The sequence below is a fragment of the Urtica dioica genome, chromosome 8 (genome assembly GCF_054948205.1).
Source record: "Urtica dioica subsp. dioica isolate 48M chromosome 8, U.dioica_male_clone48M_v1_H2, whole genome shotgun sequence".
In the NCBI taxonomy this organism is placed as follows: domain Eukaryota; kingdom Viridiplantae; phylum Streptophyta; class Magnoliopsida; order Rosales; family Urticaceae; genus Urtica; species Urtica dioica.
In genome coordinates, this window is record NC_142763.1 from 43,941,192 (window position 1) to 43,956,361 (window position 15,170).

A 15,170-nucleotide genomic window follows, 5' to 3' on the forward strand; every position below is an offset into this window, starting at 1 on the left:
ATCGAGACTCTCATTCCTCGCAAAATGTGGGATGAAGTTTGAGGATATTATATTCCCAATTCTCACATAGCTAAATTTTGTAGTAAATTAACACGGTTGTGTTTGGATTTTGAATAAGAAGAAGTCCAAGTAGTATTACGTTGACGATAAATTTTCATGTATACAAGTTCGATGTATCGGCCAAATATATGAATAAAGTTATTTATCACCAAACAAAGAAAAAAATTGATATTTGTATATACTCTCTCATTAAAAATCCCAACAATTTATTAACCATTTTATATACTGAGGATCATGAATCATAAAACTTTCTACTAAATTAATCGTACAGCTAATATTCTTTCTCTATTCCTTAGTGTGTGCATTTATAACTATATAATACTTTCTGCTGATTTAATTAATTACCCAATTGCTATTGTACCCAATCATCACCGAATATTCCACGAGATACGAACTGTACAGCTAATATCGAAATTCCAACAATTAAGAAACATAAAAGCATTTTAAATATGTGACAAAACCATTAGGACATTAAATATTTATTATTAGAATAGAACGAGGAAAATGACAATTAATCAAGAAAGATTTCTTTTTTGCGTGACTTCTTAACCCCTCTCACCTACCATGCAACAGAATACCTAATGATATTCTCAGCAAAAATGTGTGAATAGACTTAATAGTAAAAAAAAAAAAAAAAAAAAAAAGGAATAGACTTATAAAAGTATATAATAAAAAAAAGATAAATTAAAAAAAATCCCCCTGAACTTTGAATTGATTAACAAATTGTCCCCTCAATTTCTCTTTTCACAAATATTACCTTGAACTCTGATTTTGCTGCACTGTTGTTCCTTCCGTCAGAATTTTCCTGACGTGGATGTCACATGTGACTTAAAACATGTATAATTATCAAAATACCCTCGATTATTATTATTATTATTATTATTATTATTATTATTATTATTATAATATTTTAATAAATTAAATAACAATAAAGAAAAAAAATTCTCTGTCGTTGTTGTTTAGGCCGCGCCAGTGGTGTTGATGATGTCTAGAACGGGTTATTCAAGCAAGATAGGTTCGGAATTGGATTGGTGGCCAGAAAAGAGGCAGTCTGATTGAGGAAGTCTGAGCCTTTTCTCTGGTGTCCAACCAACAACGTTAAGAAGAACTCGTCCATGAACTCCATATCCATACCCGAATCTGATGGAACCCCAAACATACTCGCCGGTGATAACACCTTGGCTTTCATCTTCTTCTTCTTCTTTTGGCATCGATAATTTCACTACTACTTTTCTTTCTTCACCCCAATTCACAAAACCCTAGTAAGTATATTCCAAAGCTGTCAAACAAATAGAGAATTTTTTTCTATTACATAATTGAACACGAGCAATCAAAACGTCAGGATTTTTTTTCTTCCTCTTTTTTGCTCCTTTGATTGATTTCTTCAGTCTCAGATTAAGGAAAAAAAAGAAAGAAAGAAACTTTTCAGGAATTAAAAAAACAAATCATATCTGCAAGCACTGAAAATGAATATAATAGAATAGAATCTGATTGAGGAACATGAGGATGAATATGTTATATCCACCAAAAGTTGCAAAACCAAAAAATGAAAGCTTTTTTATTATTTCTTTTATATTCTTTTTTATTTAAGTGAGAATAAAATAACAAGGCACTTCTTCCTCCCTCCTACAGATTCTTCCATAAAAAAATGTAAGGAATTCTAAGAAAAAACGAAGACTGGGGTTCTTGTTTAACGTCGCAGCGACATAAGCTTTGTCGTCGGACTTCGACTCTGTCTTTTATTTTTATTTTTATTTTTTATTCTTCAAGCTCCGGAGAAGTCGTATTTTCACGACTCAATACTCTAACGAAAATTCTTTTTAACGGACTTAACCCCGTTAAAAGCGAGGGCAAATTCTTTGGACTCGTCGGCAACAATCCCGGACTGGAATGAAAATCCAAAGATGCTAAGAGGGACTCTGGCTATCAACAGAGGCATCTGATCTTCGCGAATTTTTATTATACTTTTATAGTTGTTTAAGTTTTTTGTAACCCATAATCTCAATTTAAGGATTTTATGCTCATAGACGAAGTGACATTTTTTTAGGAATGGAAGAGGGTTATGATTTATGAGTGAACCCCTAATATCTTTTATTTGATTTGTTTAATAAATTATTTTCTTTACTTATTTTAGCAAAATTACTAATTTGCCTTCTATATTGATCATGTGAGAGTCATATGCTAAAAACTTGGATGATAACGAAACTTTTTGGACGGAAGAGGCAACATTGCAACAAAACCAGAGTTCAAAGTAATTTCTGTGAAAAATTGAAATTGAGAGGATAATTTGTTAATCAGTCCATAATTCAGAGAGATTTTTTTGTAATTTATCCTTTAAAAAAATATAGTATAACAAGAACCAAAGTATGTAACGTTGTCCTTTTGGTACCATAGGTCCATAACTTTAATTTATTTTCCCAACTTGACCGATCTTATGTCATTTAAAAAATCTTTCAATATTTCTTTATAGTAATATTAAAAATAAAATAGTAGCAAACCACTAACAAAGTTCCATTCATTTTTCCTTAGAAGCTGTCAAAAATTTCTTTTCAACAAAATGGTATAGTTTTATTTACTTATTTATTTATGCATTATTTCTGAATTATAATATAATCACTCCTCGCATAGAAAATCAATATATGCATTTAGAAATCGTGCAGATTTTTTTTTCTTTATTTTGAGTTTAAACTCATAATCTCTTAGATAAAAATTAAGGCTTATATTAATGCAGTCCAAAATACTTGTCCTTTTTTAAAATAGGTATTAATTATCTAATAAGTCCATTCACACGAAAGTTTTTAAAAACAAAAATATCCATTGATTCCCTAACATAAATACTCACCTTTACTATATAGAAAAAAATGCATATATATAAAATTTATATATGAAGAAATGACATCTTTGCACCTTCAACTATGACATGTGTAATGAAGCCTCGAAATTTCAAAACTGTTTTAAACATATTCAACTTTTTTTTTTTAGGGCAGTGTAGCGAAATAACCAAAATGAAACTATGAAATTTGTTTTTAGCCTATGTTTCACAATTTTTAGGAAAATAGCCAACAGACTTATGTGACAATAATTATGGTCTGATTTACCCTTATTTATTAACAAATTCGTCACTTTCTCTCCCCTATTTTTTTTCCTACATTTTTTTTTACATAAAAACTTCAAAAAACCATATCTATCTCATATGAACTCGAAATTGAGTGATTCCAAATCCTACGGATTCGTGACGCCGAAATCTTCAAAAATAGATCCATTGTGTTTGATGAAAAATCATGTTTAATACCATAGATGTAGAAAAATCACGTTATTACCTTAAATATGGAAATAATTGGAAATTTTTGAAATTATCAAAAAAATAAATGGAAACGTAACTATGATGCATTAAACATAATTTTTCATCAAACACAATGGGTCTATTTTTGAAGATCTCGACGCCACGAATTTGTATGATCTGAAATCACTCAATTTCGAGTTCGTATGAGAAATATATGAATTTTTGAAGTTTTGATACAAAAAAAATTATTTGAAAAAAATAGGAGAGAGAAAGTGACGAATTTGTTAATAAATAAGGGCAAATCATACCTTAATTATTGCCACATAAGTCATTTGGCTATATCCCTAAAAATTATCAAACATAAGCTAGATCCAAAATCACATGTTTAAAGTGGTCTAGTTACTTACAAATCTCTTTTTTTTATCACTTCTAGTCCTTCCGTTTAATTTTTTATGAAACCGTCAGTTAAGTGATCATGATTTTGTCACGTGAATTGTGAAAGAAAGGCAATATATTAATCTCATTTTCTTTTTTCTTTACTAAAAGAAAAAAAAAACCTTCTTTCAGGAGCATTTCCTTTTTATTCTTTTCATTTTTTTCATTTCTTTTTATTTTCATATTCTCTCTCTCAACACAGCATTTCAACCTCACTCTTCTTCTCCCAATCTCTCTTCTCCGACACCGACTCCGATTCCGACGGCGACCTCGCTCTTCGTTCCTAATCCATTCCCCTCCCTTTCTCCATCCCCCGAAGATCCCGCTCCAGAGACCCCACTCCTTTCGCCCCCAACCCTAATCTCCACCTCCACCACGATAACGACTCCGACGAGAACGGCGTCGCAACGAAGAAGCGGAGGCTCAAAGAAGATTGAAATTGGAGCGAGAGAGCCGCCGCGATTCTCTCGAAGTCTAGGGGGAGAAGTTCGTCCTGGAAATACGGTGGAGCTTGAGGTCGGAGGAGTGGCCCGACGTGGCAGAGAAAGTCTCTCACGCGGCGAGGATCGAGGCCACCGAGGCTCAGTGCTGAGCGGTGTTGGAGACGATGAAGAAAAGGTACAAAGAGGAGAGAAAGAGATTCGTGGAGTTAGGGATTCCGAGCGGTTGGGGATATTTCAAGAAGATGGAAGGTTTCCTCCGGACCTCCGGGAAGGAGTCACGCCGCGGAGCAAGGCTTGCTTGTGGGTATTTGAGGACGCGAAGGTGTATGTGGACCACGCGAACGGGTATGACTAGATGACGGACAGTCAGGCGGAGCTGGAGGAGGATTCCGACGGGGAGGAGAGCAGTGGTTCTGCTGATATCCTTCGATTCATCACCGTAGATTCGCATCGAAAGGCACGCGCCGTCGTGGCCATCGATCATCGATGTCTCTCTCTAGTTGGAAGCTAAAAAAATGGAAAGGGAGAAAAAAAAAGTATAACCTTATATAAAAAAAAAAAAAAAAAAAGAAGCTCAGAAAGGGGATCAATCTTAGAGAAGATCTGAGATCTGAGAGTGTTTGGGAGAGAAACTGAATCTAGAGAGTTTTGGAAATCAACACTCAATTCAAGAATGAGATTCTCATTAACAGTTTCATCGTTACAAGCAGGATTATATATGTAAAGCCTTAGCGTACAATCCACGCAAGGCTGAGTAACAAACTCTAACAGAATAACTGCCTACTGTTGACTAGGCTAGTACACGTGGACTCTCGACTTATGTTCACACGCCCCCGTGAACTGGACGGCCGTCGTGAAGACCAAGTCTGGTGCAGAGCATGTGGAAGCGACTCTCAGGAAGTGGTTTAGTAAGAAGATCGGCAAGCTGATCCTCAGTAGGGATGAAGCGGATCTCAACAGCTTTGGTGGACACCAAGTCACGAATGAAGTGAACATCGACCTCTATATGCTTGGTGCGAGCATGATACACCGGATTTGATGCTAACGATCCAGCACCTTGGTTGTCACACCAGATGACTGCAGTAGGGGATGAGAGAGGGACGTGCAGTTCATTGAGAAGAGAGGAGAGCCAGAGTATTTCAGTCGAGGTCTGAGCCAGTGCGCGGTATTCAGATTCAACACTGGAGCGAGAGACAACTTTTTGCTTGCGAGCAGACCAAACAACAAGGTTGCCACCAAGAAGAACTACATAGCCAGACGTGGACCGACGATCATCAGGACAGCCAGCATAATCAGCATCAGAGAAGGCTTCGAGACACATGCGTGTGGAAGGAGTGAACGAGAGACCAACGTCCAAGGTGCCCTGAACATAGCGCAGAACACGCTTACAGGCCTTCCAATGAGCCGAGGTTGGAGCTTTCAGGTACTGGCTGAGCTTGTTCACAGCAAAGGCAATGTCAGGCCTGGTGAGAGTCAAGTACTGAAGACCACCTACAAGGCTTCGATAGGTTGTAATGGAGTCACACTCAGGACTACCATCTGCAGCAACAAGTGGTTTTGACGACAGCATTGGCGTGGGACAAGGTTTGCAAGTTGTCATATTGGCACGAGCAATAAGAGCTTGAGCATACTTGGACTGAGTGAGCCGAAGACCAGACTTGTCTCGTGTGGACTCAAAACCAAGGAAATGACTCACAGAGCCAAGAGAGCCAAGAGACTTGAGGGCAAAGGCACCATTAAGATCACTGATAACTCGCTCAATCATAGAGTTGTCACTCCCAGTTATCAGGATATCATCAACATAAACCAGCAGATAGAGTGATACCTTGTCCGTGAAGTAATAGAATAGAGAGGTGTCTGATTTGCTGTTGTGAAACCCCCAGCTTAGCAGATAATCTCTGAGTTTGTCATACCACGCCCTTGGGGCTTGTTTGAGGCCATACAATGCCTTGAGGAGTTTGCAGACATGAGTTGGCTGTGACTGATCAACAAAGCCAGCTGGTTGATACATGTAGACAGTCTCATGAAGATCGCCATTTAGAAAGGCATTGTTCACATCAATCTGCTGAATGTCCCAGTTATTTGACACAGCAAGAGTGAGTATCACACGAACTGTAGGCTGCTTAATCACAGGACTGAAGGTCTCGAAATAGTCAATGCCTTTAGTTTGTTGAAACCCTTTGGCTACCAACCGAGCCTTGAACTTGTTAACTGTGCCATCTGGTTTGAATTTCACTCTGAAGACCCACCTGTTGTCCACTACAGACATGTGGGGTGAGGCAGGAACTAGTATCTAAGTCTTGTTGTTTGACAGAGCTTGGAGTTCCTCATCCATGGCTGCCTTCCACTTGGGGTCAGCAATGGCATCTGGGACTGTGGTAGGGGTGTCTAGGGAATCAGGGGTAGGGATAGGAGTGAGTACTTGGAAGACTTTAGGTTTGAATATGGAGGCTTTGGCTCTGGTGATCATTGGGTGAGTAGAGTTGTCAGAGGCTCTAAAGATGGGAGGGATGGTTGGTGGTTGATAGAGAATGAGCTCTCTGCTGGTATTGGTGTGGTGATCAGGATCATCATGAGCTGTTTGAGGGGAATTTTGAGTAGCAAAGGTTGGTTGTGGCTCAGGTGATGGTGGTGTTGTTGGTGTGTTTGGATGTTGATTTGAGACTGATGAGGCTTGGTTGGTGTTTGTTGTCTGTTGGCTAAGGGAGGGTGGTGTGTATGTGGGTACTTGACTGGGTTGTTGAGTGGTCAGGGGTGGTGTAAGAGAAGGGATTTGAACAGGGTGGCTTTGTGTAATGGAATGTGGTTTAGGCTGGTAATGAGGGAATCCCAGTGAGTATGGATAACAGGTCTCATCAAACACTACACTACTTGCCACATACACACGACCAGTTTTGTGTAAGCATTTGTAGCCCTTATGTTTATCACTATAGCCAATAAAGACACATTGATCTGACCTGAAAGCCAATTTGTGGTTGTTGTAGTCTCTGAGGTGAGGATAGCATGCACAGCCATATACCTTCAGGGTGTTGATGTTGAACTGCTTGTGATGCACTAGTTCATAAGGTGTTTTGAACTGAAGAACTGATGCTGGTAGGCGATTTAGCAGAAAAACAGCAGTTGAGAAGGCATTCCACCAGTGCTGAAGTGGCATTGAGCTTTCAGACAGTAGAGTCAACCCAAGCTCCACTATGTGTCTGTGTTTGCGCTCAATCCGTCCATTTTGAGGGTGAGTGTGAGGACAGGGATGCCTGAACTGTATGCCTAGCTGAGTCAGTGCTGGTGAGAGGGATCTGAACTCTCCACCCCAGTCTGTTTGCAAGCATTTTAACTTGGTTGAGAACTGTCTTTCAGCCAGTGTTAAGAAATTGAGGAAGATTTGTTTGGCATCAGCTTTGGTCTTGAGTGGATAAATCCATGTATATCTTGTGCAATCATCAACTACAGCCATGTAATACTTGTAACCTTCAACAGATGACATTGGAGCTGGACCCCAGAGATCAGCATAAACCAGTTCTAGTGCTTGTTGTGCATGTGAGTCTGATCTGTGGTAAGATAGATGATGAGACTTTCCAATGTGACAAGCTTTGCAAAAATCTGTGTCTTTGCCAATTGGAATTCCAGTCTGTTTTATTACATAATTAAACACCTTTAGACGGGGATGTCCTAAACTCTTATGCCACAGATTTGCTGTACTGTTATTAGACTCCTGACTAGTTGGACTCTTAGTACAGACACTGACTTTAGAGGTACATACAACAACATTTGAACTATCCACAGTTTCAGCTACATTGCTTTGACACTTTGAAGATTCCTTCACTGGATGACCTTTGACTGGACTTCCTCTGAGCTTCGACACATCCAAGCTGTAGAGATCATCCTTGAGAATGCCTGTGAGAAGAACTTGCCTCGTACTCTTGTCCTTTATTAGACAGCCAGCACAGCAAAATTCAGCAACCACATGGTTATCTCGTGTAAACTTTGATACACTAACCAGATTTTTGGTAATATGTGGAACATGCAGGATATTTTTCAGTAATAAAGATTTGGCAGAGTTACTAGCAAGTTTTGAGCTACCAATATTTAGTATAGGGATTGAGTTACCATTACCAACGACTACTTTCTCTTTGCCTTTGTAGCTCTCCGACACGGCAAGATTGTTGAGGTTGGAAGTGATGTGATTGGTGGCACCGCTGTCTATGTACCACGCTTGATCATCAGTCACATTCTGAGTAGCAACCAAGGCAGATGGCTGCTCATTCTGAGTGGTCACACTGGTCTGAGGGTTTGGCTGGTAGTCATGATCAAATCGATACCAGCACGCAGAGGCAAGATGACCAGTTCGAGCACAGATCTGGCATGTTGGACGATTTCCTCTGCCTCCATGACCTCGATTGCCGCGGCCTCTACCTCTGTTCTGCTGATTTCCTCGTCCACGAGAACGGCTTTCAGTGAGATTGGCAGAGGCATTGCTGAGATCAACACTTGCGACTGAGTTTTGCTGCTCAAGTCTTGTCTCATGACATTGTAGGATGAATTGTGCCTCAGCAAGAGAAATTTGTTCAGATCTGGTGCTCAGCAGTGCAACTATAGCATTGTAGTCAGAATTGAGACCTCCAAGAACGTAGATTAGGAGTTCATCATCACTGATAACCTGTCCAGTAGCAGCAAGACTATCAGCAATGGTTCTAACCTTCATGACATAGTCAGTCACATTGAGGTTTCCTTTGCGGATCGTTTGAAGTTGAGTTCTCAGTTGAATGATTCTGGCTTTGGAGTTTCCGGCAAAGAGCTGCAGAAGAGTTGTCCAGATCTGAGCAGAGGTTGAGCAACGAGCGACATGACCTAGCATGCCTTCAGATACCGACGCCATGAGCCAGAACATGATCGCTTGGTCAGTGCGATGCCAGATCGAGAAATCTGGATTGATTCTGGTGAGCGGAGTTGTGGTAGGTCGAATTGACGGATCTTCAGCTCCGATCGCCATGGTTTCTGGTGTCGATGCCGAGCTGACAGTCACCTCGACGAATTGAGGAGGTCTGCTTCTGGTTCCATCGAGAAATCCTTCAAGGTCGTGAGCACGAATCGCAGCAAGCACTTGAGATTTCCAGAACATGAAATTTTCTCGATCGAGCTTGAGACTCGTCGGCGTTAGGTTAGCGGCGAACGGAAAGGCTGAGACAGGAATCGAAGAAGCCATTGACGCGAGTCTAATTGGCTCTGATACCAAGAGAAGATCTGAGATCTGAGAGTGTTTGGGAGAGAAACTGAATCTAGAGAGTTTTGGAAATCAACACTCAATTCAGGAATGAGATTCTCATTAACAGTTTCATCGTTACAAGCAGGATTATATATGTAAAGCCTTAGCGTACAATCCACGCAAGGCTGAGTAACAAACTCTAACAGAATAACTGCCTATTGCTGACTAGGCTAGTACACGTGGACTCTCGACTTATGTTCACAATCTTCCATCGCCTTTCATGGCCTCACTGATGATGTGATTCACATATTGGATGTCTCGCGAAAGACTTTGCCTTCTTTGCGATGATGTTTGATTGAGTTAAAAAATGATTTTTTTTTTTTTTTTGTGAGAGAGCCATAAATTTAATATATTAAAGAATTATTTTTTTAATATTTTTTCTTTTTTTATTTATTAAAGCAAAACAAAATTATTTAAAAAAAAAAGTTTATAATTAAAGATGAGGGCAAAATAATAATTTTCTTTTTTAAAGTCATCATATATTGGACACGTAATCATTTAACTGATTTTTTGACGACAAAGTTAACGGAAGGACGAAAAGTTATAAAAAAAAAAAAAAAAAAAAAAAGTTTGAACACGTTTAAACTTTAAATTAATTTTGAAACTTCGAGGACCGCTTAGTTATACCTGAGGCCATTTATTCTTTATATTTTATACAGATAAGAAACTGAAAATGAGAGAGGAAATAAAAAGAGAAAAGGAAGGGGCGTGGAAAGCGGTAAGTGCATTAAAACGTGTAACAGCTGGCGTGCAGAGTGACGACAGCTATGACACCGACACCCATGAAAACCATCACATACCAATCAGATAACGACACGTCACCTAACTACTACATCAAATCCGATTTAATTAATCCGGTAATCTGAAATCCCACGCCGGCTTTTTCCTATATAAACCCGTCTCTACGCCTCTCCAAAACCTTCCCTTCTCTCGCATTTCTATACGCTTTACACGCTTTTCTCGCTGTATAAGCAACTCTTTGTCTGAGCTAAGTTCCTTTTCTTTTTTCTTTCATTCTTTCCTCTTTAGTTTCTTCGCTTATTTTTGTCTTTTTATATTTATTTTATTTTCTCTCTCAAAGTCGTTCGAGATCTAGAAACTCTGTCTGATTTGACCTAGGGTTTTTTAATTTTAAATTTGGGGATTTTGCAATATTTTCTAGGGTTTCGAATCTTGGGGTGTTTTGTGGTTCGATCAGATCAATGAATTTAGTGTTTCTATGACGTTCTCTTCTTCGCTGCGTCGAATCCGATTGCTTCATTCTTTCTCCGTCGTGTTTCTCTACTGGTTCTACGTCTTCTCATGAACTATTTCCCCTAATATAGATACCCAGCCCTAATTTTGTTTAATTCAATATCAGTTCATACAAATTATTCCGTCCTATTCTAAATTATTCATAGATTAATCGAGAGATCCTAGTATTCGTAGAACCACTGAGTCATTGTTTCCGAGGCAAATTTAAATAAAAACTACAATAGAAAAGAATGGCATCGATTCCACGGCCAGCGAGTTCGGGATCGGACGGGTCTGATCCGACGGAGGACAGCCGAAAGAGGAAGAGAATGCTGTCGAACCGGGAATCGGCTCGGCGGTCGAGGATGAGGAAGCAGAAACAGCTTGAAGATCTGACGGCGGAGACGAGCCGGCTCCAGATATCCAACGGCCAGGTGGTGCGGAGCATCAGGGCGAAAGAGCAGGCCTTCTTCCAACTGGACTCTTCGAACAACGTGCTGAGGGCCCAGATGGCAGAGCTCACGGACCGGCTTCGGTCCCTGAACTCGGTCCTCCAGATCGTCGAGGAAGTCAGTGGTCTCTCCGTCGACATTCCCGAGATTCCCGAGTCGCTCCTCGAGCCCTGGCAGAGCGCTTACCCCGCCCACCCCTTGTCTGACGTCGACATGTTCTTCGCTTGAAGATAGACAAATTTGGTTGTGTGTTTTTTCACGTCTTTATTAGTACTTATTGTTATAGTAGTAGCAGTGCTGTGCCTTTTATTGTTATTATCATTATTAGGATTTTGCTTTATGATTTGGGCTTTTTATTTTCCTTCTTGTAATGTTTTGGTTTCCGATTCGGAATTCCAATGTACAGAAGATGGATGTTATGTAATGATTATGCTTTTGTTATATGGGAATGCTTTGGTTCGGTTGTTTCTCACAATCTAATAGCAATACTAGAAAGCCTCCAGTGTCTGCCTTTTTTTTCTTCATTTTTGCCTCAGATTCTGGTGCTTTCGGAACAGAATTTCTGTTCCGTCCGCAAGCCCATGATCGCAGCTGATTTTTAATTTGATTGCTTGTAATATTATTATTATTAGCCTTTAGCTTTGTGAGTTCATCATTTTTTCGTTAATATAATTTTTTTATGCTATGTTTTGGACCTTTTGGCTACGGAATGTACAGAAGTAGTTCTGTTTCTAATGCCTGTGTTTTATGGGAATTGTTTGCATTTGATTCTTTCTTACAATCTGAGCGATGGAAAAGACAGGAACTTCTTATTTTTTGTTATTTGTTAGGTTGAGGTTAAATGCAAAGAGGATAAGGATAGGAATACTAATCCTTAAACTGAGCAGCCAGTTTTAGACTCATTGGTTTCTTGTTCTAAAGTTGCCAACGTTATCCATCAAAGATATGATTATGATCATTTCTTTTCCTAGACCAGCTTTGACGAATATATATTGATAATAGACTAGTGCTTTTCTATGCGATGAAAATAGTGGATACTTTTAGCCGTGAGCGACTTGACATCTCGTCAGAGTTTTATATTAATTCCAATTCCAAGAAAACCCATAAATAAAGATTAAGCTTGTTGATCTTTATCTATTACCCGTACTCACACTTTGACATTATTACTTTACTATTCAATTTGATTAAAATACCAAGAAACTGAATCTATGTGCAAAACCATTTTTTTTCTTCTAAAAATTATAACAATAAGAAGCTAAAAAAGTTGGATTCTCATGTGATTCAATGAAATGGAAGCACAGACATCACTTATTAGGTTGCCACATAGTTTCAGTTAATACACATATTTTGCCAGCAGGCCTTAAATAATAATCAATTGTGAAATCATACCTAAAAAACCACCACAGCATCATGTGATTCTGCTAGATCTAAAGTCTAAACTCTAAATCACCCAAAACAATCATGCGACTTTATCTCTGAACAAAAGAAAAAAAAATCATGCGACTTTATCTCTGAGCAAAAAAAAAAAAAAAAAAATCATGCGACTTTATCATCCGAATAAACATCTCAACAAAACCAGAAGAGCTAAACAACCCAACAAACCCACCACAAGCTTCGTAACCCACCACAAGCTTCGTTCATGACATAGTAATGACTAATGATGACCGAAGAGAGATACCAATAACTCAAAACAATAATAATAATAATAATAATAGTAGCCACAAAACATAACGTATGCGAGATTGTCATAGTGATGATCCCTTCATTACAATTAATAATAATAATAACAATAAAGCAAAGCAAGAAGAAAAAGTAGCTATATAGGGAGAGCGAGAGAGAGGATCAAGTTAACATAACAAACGCGCATGTGATGTGATCTTTAAGCAATGACTTCAAAAGTATGAATACGGAACTAATTAATTAATCAATTAATCTCTATCAGATACTAGACTACTAGAGTAAGACACTTCAGAAATGAATCGAAATAAAAAAAAAAAAAATCATTCACGTCACTTCTTCTTCTATCATATTAGTATATTACTAGTAGTAGCGAGATATCCGAAAACCACAAAAGTAAAATGCCACAATATCATTACCAAAACTTAGCGTATACATTTAATCCAGTAATAATAATAATAATAATAACAAGGATAGAGAGAGAAGGAGAGGGGAAAATAAAGAGAGAGGTAATCCTAATCTGATCAGTCTTCATAGGTACGGCACTCTTCGACTTCGGGATTGTCCTTGCAGTACTCCTCGAGGGGATCGGTGCTCTTCTGGCGGTCTCTGGCGTGGCTCGCGGCGGCGCTCAGCTCCTCCACCTCGTCCCACGCCGCCACGCACTCCCCGCTCGCCGGATTCTCCGAACACGCCGTCTCCGCCTCCTTTATGCTCTCCGCCACCTTCTCCGACAGCCCGTCCGGCGCAGCCTTCGCCACCACCAGCCTCCTCCACATCCGCATCGGCTTCGACGGAATCATCGCCATCGGCTTCCACGGCTCGGATCTGCCCCCGATGTTGACCAATCGCGGCGCTGAGAGGACTCCGCTCACGCCGGCCATTGCTGCCATGCTTGTGGTCTGGTGATGATCTGTGAGCTGATGATGAGATTTGTGTGATTATTGATACGACCGAGGGATTGTCTTGTGGTAGAGAGGGAGAGAGATATATTGTGATATGGTGATCGAGTTCTCAGCGCACATTTCTTATCTTCTTCTTGCCACCACTAGACTGTCTCCACGTCATCTTCTATGTGTCGTTTAGATTTTTATTTTCCTTCCCTCGCTGGACTCATAAGACAATCGCTTTTTTTTTTTTTTTTTCTTTTTTTCTTTTTTTTTTTGAGGAAAGACAATCGCTTTTTCTAGGCCATTATTCCTCTTCATTTAAAGATATTTAATTTATTATATAAATAAATAAACACAAGCTCTAAAAATTAAACATTTTTAAAAAAAAATAGAATATAGTCTATTTTTTTTTTCATCAATCACGATTGTTAATGAAGCTTTTGGACCAATAGACACAAGCTCTAAAAGTTTTGGTTCTTTAGCGTCGTTTCATGTTATGCAATAGATAGTGATCTACTGTACGCCGTTTATTCCGTGTGTCGTACTAGAAGCAACTCTGCTTAACTGGCGAATGAATATGCCACGCAGGTAGAGCTCGATACCAACGAATCAATGAAGTTTGGTATTACTATTAATACCCAAACTATTGGTTATTGTATTTTGAGATTCTCAGATTAATAAAATCTCTAGTCCAAAGTTTATCTAAACATAATAAGTTTATTGTTTGGACGCCGTCAACCAATAAATTTAGGGGTTAATTTTATGCGATTCTTCGGTTTCAAATTATCGGAACACCCAGTTCTCCACCAAACAAGAGCACCGGATAGAATGCAAATATCCGATGAGCTAAGTTATAAAAAGGTCTGTTATGCTCACTCTGTCGATCATCGAGAAGACGTCAAGAAACAAGCCAAAGGTCTTGACGGAGGAAAACTCGACAAGTCCATCACCGTCCGGATGGACAGTCAATTATCCGACCGATCAAAGCAACACGGTCGGCCCGCGACGCATAGACCAGTCACTCGGCCGGTCCGAGCAACACGGGCGACCCAGGGCGCACGAACTAGTCACCCGTCCGATCAACCCGGCGCACGCAACCGATCACTCGGCCGGACCAAGCAACACGGTCGGCCCAAGGGACACCACCGATCACTCGGGCAACCTGAGCAATATGGCTAGCCCGGGTCACACAACCGATCACCCGGACGGGCTATCACTCGGCCAACCCGAGCAACACGGCCGGCCTTGGGCACACGACCGATCACTTGGCCAGCTCGAGCCACACGACAACCACTTGGCTGGTTCGAGCAACACAGTCGGCCCGGGCCACACGACCACCACTCGCCTGGCCAATCCAGGCAACATGCCCGGCCTAGCCACACGACCATCACTCGATCGGTTCGAGCAACATGGCCGACCTAAGCCACACGGCCATCG

General features: G+C 39.9%; 2 protein-coding genes across 2 annotated transcripts; one reads left to right on the plus strand and one right to left on the minus strand.

The window, feature by feature from the left end:
- Window positions 1-10,388: 10,388 nt before the first annotated feature.
- Window positions 10,389-11,633, plus strand: BZIP53 (basic region/leucine zipper motif 53). Its single transcript, XM_089623623.1, has one exon. The coding sequence runs from the start codon at window positions 10,966-10,968 to the stop codon at window positions 11,392-11,394; it is 429 nt and encodes a 142-aa protein (XP_089479749.1). The 5' UTR covers window positions 10,389-10,965; the 3' UTR covers window positions 11,395-11,633.
- A 1,605-nt stretch (window positions 11,634-13,238) lies between these two features.
- Window positions 13,239-13,928, minus strand: LOC149389900 (calvin cycle protein CP12-1, chloroplastic-like). The gene has a single exon (XM_089623604.1). It carries the CDS (start codon window positions 13,734-13,736, stop codon window positions 13,368-13,370), a length of 369 nt encoding a protein of 122 aa, XP_089479730.1. The 5' UTR covers window positions 13,737-13,928; the 3' UTR covers window positions 13,239-13,367.
- Window positions 13,929-15,170: the final 1,242 nt, after the last annotated feature.

Excerpts from the sequence above, each read along its gene's own strand:
- BZIP53 (XM_089623623.1), top strand. The coding sequence starts at position 10,966 with ATGGCATCGATTCCACGGCCAGCGAGTTCGGGATCGGACGGGTCTGAT.
- LOC149389900 (XM_089623604.1), bottom strand. The coding sequence starts at position 13,736 with ATGGCAGCAATGGCCGGCGTGAGCGGAGTCCTCTCAGCGCCGCGATTG.